This window comes from Vicia villosa, linkage group LG1 (genome assembly GCF_029867415.1).
Source record: "Vicia villosa cultivar HV-30 ecotype Madison, WI linkage group LG1, Vvil1.0, whole genome shotgun sequence".
Taxonomy (NCBI): domain Eukaryota; kingdom Viridiplantae; phylum Streptophyta; class Magnoliopsida; order Fabales; family Fabaceae; genus Vicia; species Vicia villosa.
In genome coordinates this window covers 199839183-199843793 of record NC_081180.1, presented here as the reverse complement: position 1 = coordinate 199843793, position 4611 = coordinate 199839183, and the positions used below count along the sequence as shown (strand labels likewise).

Below are 4611 nucleotides of genomic sequence, written 5' to 3'. Positions count from 1 at the left end.
CCTGCATCAAACTGTTTCTGAGCCTCTTCCTGGATTTTCTTGGACATGTCAGGACGTGTTCTCCTGAGTTTCTGTTTGACAGGCGGAGAGTTTTCTTTAAGAGGTAACCTGTGCACAACAATATCAATATCTAATCCAGGCATATCTTCGTAAGACCAGGCGAAGATGTCAGAATACTCTTTCAACATTCCAATCAACTTTTCTTTCAATCCTCATTCAAAGAAGCCCCTATTTTAACCTCCCTTCTCATCTCTTCAGTGCCAAGATTCACCGTCTCAATAGGCTCTTGATGTGGCTCTCACTTTCTCTTCTTGTTTCAACAATCTGGTCAATTCATCAGGGAGTTCACAATCTTCTTCATCCCCTTCTTCAGCGGTGTAGATAGGATTGTTGAAGTCATAACGAGGCATAAAAAGATCGTTATCAACAGCATCTGGAGGAGAAGTGGATCTGCATGAATTATGATTTATGCTTTATTTTAGGATGGAGGGATGATGATGAATAATAAACGTTGCCATTTTTTATTTATTTATTTAAAACAAGTGTAAAAGCAAAAAAATGAAAGACAGGGAACAAAATATTTGAATGCAAAAACGTCCTTTTATTAATGATTTTAAAATTGAAAAACAACAAATGAGGCCCTACATGTGTTCACTGTGTCTTGGGCAGAACACAGGAATTATTGCATGATAAACAAAAACAAACAGTATTACTTTTGATCAAGAGCAATTGAGATGATGTCTTCAGATGACCAGTTGAGAAGCTTCTGTCCCGGGACACACGGCTTGATCCATTCTTCAATGTCATAATCACTACCCATATCATCATCAGCAGCACAAATATGATCCTTGACAATGCCAGCACCAGAGAACTTGATTGGAACAAAGGTTCCAGGCTTCTTGGGGGCCCCATTAGACGAACTCTGACCCAACTGATATCCAATCCCACATTTATCTTGCTTGATTGGCAAATCCAAGATTCGGCCCCATCCTTCAGGATGACCAGATTCAACCACAGCTTTAGCTTCCTTTAGTGAAGACATGGGAGCCTCCAACTTCTTATTTTCAACATAAGGGATCTTGATAGTCTGGACAGCCTCAAAGGCTTGGCATGGTGTCTCGTGGACCTCTCCTTCCACCACAATATACCTGAAGGACGCAAGATGGCTTACCACGTGTTCTTCCTCCCCACATATTGTGACTATCTTTCCTTGAGTCGCGAATTTGAGTTTCTGATGCAAAGTAGAAGTCACGGCCCCAGCGGCGTGGATCCATGGACGTCCCAGGAGACAACTGTAAGACGGGTGGATATCCATCACAAAGAAAGTAATAGTGAAGAGCTGAGGACCTATCATTATCGGCAAGTCAACCTCCCTAAACACTGATCTTTTTGACCCATCAAAGGCTCTCACTGTCAATTCACTCGGCCTTATCTCGACACCAAAATAATCTAGCCTCATCAAGGACGACTTCGGCAACACATTCAAAGAAGATCCATTATCCACGAGAACACGTGATAACATAGTCCCTTTACACTCCACCGATATATGTAAAGCTCTATTGTGGTTTCTACCTTCGGGAGGTAGATCAGTATCAGTGAACCCCAATCCATTACTAGCATTGATGTTTGACACCACTCCTTCAAGTTGATTCACTGAGATTTCTGGGGGGACAAAGGCAGTACTTAGAAGCCTCAATAAAGCATTTCGACGTGTCTCCGAACACAAGAGCAACTGCAAAATCGAAATCTTTGATTGAGTTTGACTCAGCTGGTCAACCACTTTATACTCACTTTTCTTGATGATCTTTAGGAACTCTTCCATTTCTTTGGCCACAATATCTTCAGAATTAGAGCTTTGCCCCTGATCCGCCGTATCTTCTACCACTCTTTTCCCTTTTGCTTGAGCTAGAGCTTCTGTATTATCATCGCGGGTATTCAGGGGAGGATTGAAAATACGACCACTTCTCGTCATTCTTCCAATGCCCACAACATTATCAACATCTTCTTTCTCAACCGGCGCTTTAACCTCATACTTGGCCCCTTGGTAGAAAACTTCTCCCCCATAGTTCCATGGGATTGCTTTTTCACTGTTATATGGGACGGGACCAGGAAGTGTAATAACCAAAGGAGGTGCTCTAGCAGGAATTGGAATCTTGGCAGGAGTATACGGGATGGATGCCACATTAACTTCGTTTTCAAACATTTCAGGACGTCGCACATGCTCAAACTGTAGATACCCACTATCTATCAACTGTTGAATACCACTTTTCACCTTATCACAAACTGAGGAAATGGCCATGCAGTCAATACAACATTCTCCCCAACCAGAGTATAGACCCATCTTCAATAATTCCTTCTTCAATAAGGGCAACAGAGAGCCCAATTCGATCACATCTTTGACCAGGCGAGTATCTTCATCAACCTCAATAGCTTTTGCCGCATGAGCTCCATGGGGAGGCATAGGATTCTGAACAACATTAGGTCCTTGAGTTGGAGTAAACTCGATGGCTTTAGAGTCGAGAAGATCCTGGACTTTATGCTTTAACAGTTTTCAATATTATGTCCAAGTGACCCAGAATGGAACTCACATCTTGCATTGGCATCCCAACTGGCAGGCAACTTAGTAGGGGTGGCCAAAGTCCTCAATTGGACCAAATTCAAATCGAGGAGGTATGGCAATACTTGTGCATATGTCATTGGGATCGGATCAAAAGCCCTTTCTGGCAATTTCGGCCTTTGCTGATACTGACGCGGCGGATACCCTTGTTGTTGATGTTGGAAGGGAGCATTTGGTATAGTCACAGCGGCTACTTGTTGATAAGCCTGATTTCTGCCCCCACCATAGTAAGCAGCACTAGTCTCACCTTCTCTCTTCTTGGCAAACCCATTGTATGGCTTCTGTCCACCAGCCCCAGAGGAGGAACTAGCAGTATTTGGATTTTGTATTCTACCAGCCTTAATTCCACTTTCAATTCGTTCACCAATCATGACCAACTCAGCGAAACTCGAGGATGCAGAGCAGGCGGATTAGTACTGGCCCTCCAGGCTGTTGGTGAACATGTCCATCATCTCTCTTTCCAGCATAGGTGGTTGGACTCTAGCCACCAACTCGCGCCATTTCTGCGCATATTCTTTGAAGGACTCATTAGCTTTCTGGGCTAGATTCTGTAACTGAGTGCGATTTGGTGCCATGTCAACATTATACTGGTACTGCTTTATGAAGGCATCAACTAGGTCACTCCAACTTCGGATATTAGCTCTCTCCAACCTCATATACCACTCCAAGGATGCCCCAGTCAGGATATCTTAAAAGAAGTGCATCAATAACCCTTCGTCCTCAGAGTACACATGCATTTTTCGATAGTAAGCTCGGACATGCGTCTTAGGACAAGTATTCCCCTTGTATTTCTCAAAGTCGGGTACCTTGAATTTCGGTGGCACACGGACGCCTGGAACTAAACCCAAGTCATTGATGTCCATGCCCAATCCTTGGCCTTCCATTGCCCTCATCCTTTCCTCCAGACCTCTAAACATCCTTCCAGCATCATGTGGAAATCCCCATTCACTTTCAGGAAACAAATCCTCGTGTCGGTCCTCTTCCAACACGGGGATAGCAGCAACCCTCCTGATCTGTTGTGTAGTTTGTCCTTCAGGAGTAGGCTGGGTAGGCCCACGAGGATTACCTTGATTGGCAGCAGGAGGAATTACACCAGGTCCTCCGTTCACAGGTTCACCATTGACACGGATATCAGCAGGATTTCTTTGCGGGGGTTCGCAACAACCTGAGCAACTGTGTCCATCCGGATTCTGAGCTCTTCTTGGCGATCAGCCATGCCTTGCATGACTTCCATGAACTGAGCCATCTGAGCAGTAACCTGAGTTCTCATCTGGATAAGATCATCCCTTAACTGATCCATTTGCAGTGAATGACTAGCCCTTGTGTAGTAGCGATGTGTAGGCGGAGGTGCAATTGCTGAAAGAGAAAACCTGATCAGTCAAATAAGAACATAATCTGATGTACATGTTTGTGCATGATGTGCATGAGGTGCATGTGTGCATATGATGTGAGGTGCCATTTTCAGAGTATCCAAAATATTTAATATTAATCAAGAATGTTTAACAATGTGACAAGGGATGAGCATTAAGAGGAAACAAAGGAACTAGTTCTTTTTTATTCATAACAGAAATTTAAACTTGGGCAAGGCCATACATCAACAAGATAGTTCAATAAGGGAAATAAAAGACCCCATCCAACAAGTCTGGTGGTGGTCGAGACATACAGACTCAAACATCAATCCATCCGAATATAAAACAAAGGCCCTCCTTGTCTGAAGTGCTCATCACTCCACTTCTTAGTTTCGTCAAACAGTTTCTTGGTCACTTCTCGATCCCTTCCTTTAAGAAGACTTTGAATCACCTCATCTTTGCGAAACAAATGCCCATCTAGCTTCTTGCAGCACTCCCTAAGTTCGTCACATCCTTTGCATTCTGGGAGGTAAGTCTTCTCGGGTGCATTCTCCATATCTCTCATTTGATCTCTGAGCTTGACATTCTCTTCTGTTAGTCGAGCGGAGTGGAGATGACTACCTTTAATTTGCGTCTCAACCGCTA

The 4611-nt window shown here is 43.8% G+C and overlaps 1 protein-coding gene across 1 annotated transcript; it reads right to left on the bottom strand.

The window, feature by feature from the left end:
• Positions 1-275: 275 nt before the first annotated feature.
• On the bottom strand, positions 276-2988 carry LOC131662585 (uncharacterized). Its single transcript, XM_058932401.1, has 3 exons — positions 2683-2988; positions 817-2539; positions 276-433 (listed from the first exon to the last, which is right to left on the bottom strand). The coding sequence occupies exons 1-3, from the start codon at positions 2986-2988 to the stop codon at positions 276-278; spliced, it is 2187 nt and encodes a 728-aa protein (XP_058788384.1).
• Between the last annotated feature and the right edge of the window lie 1623 nt (positions 2989-4611).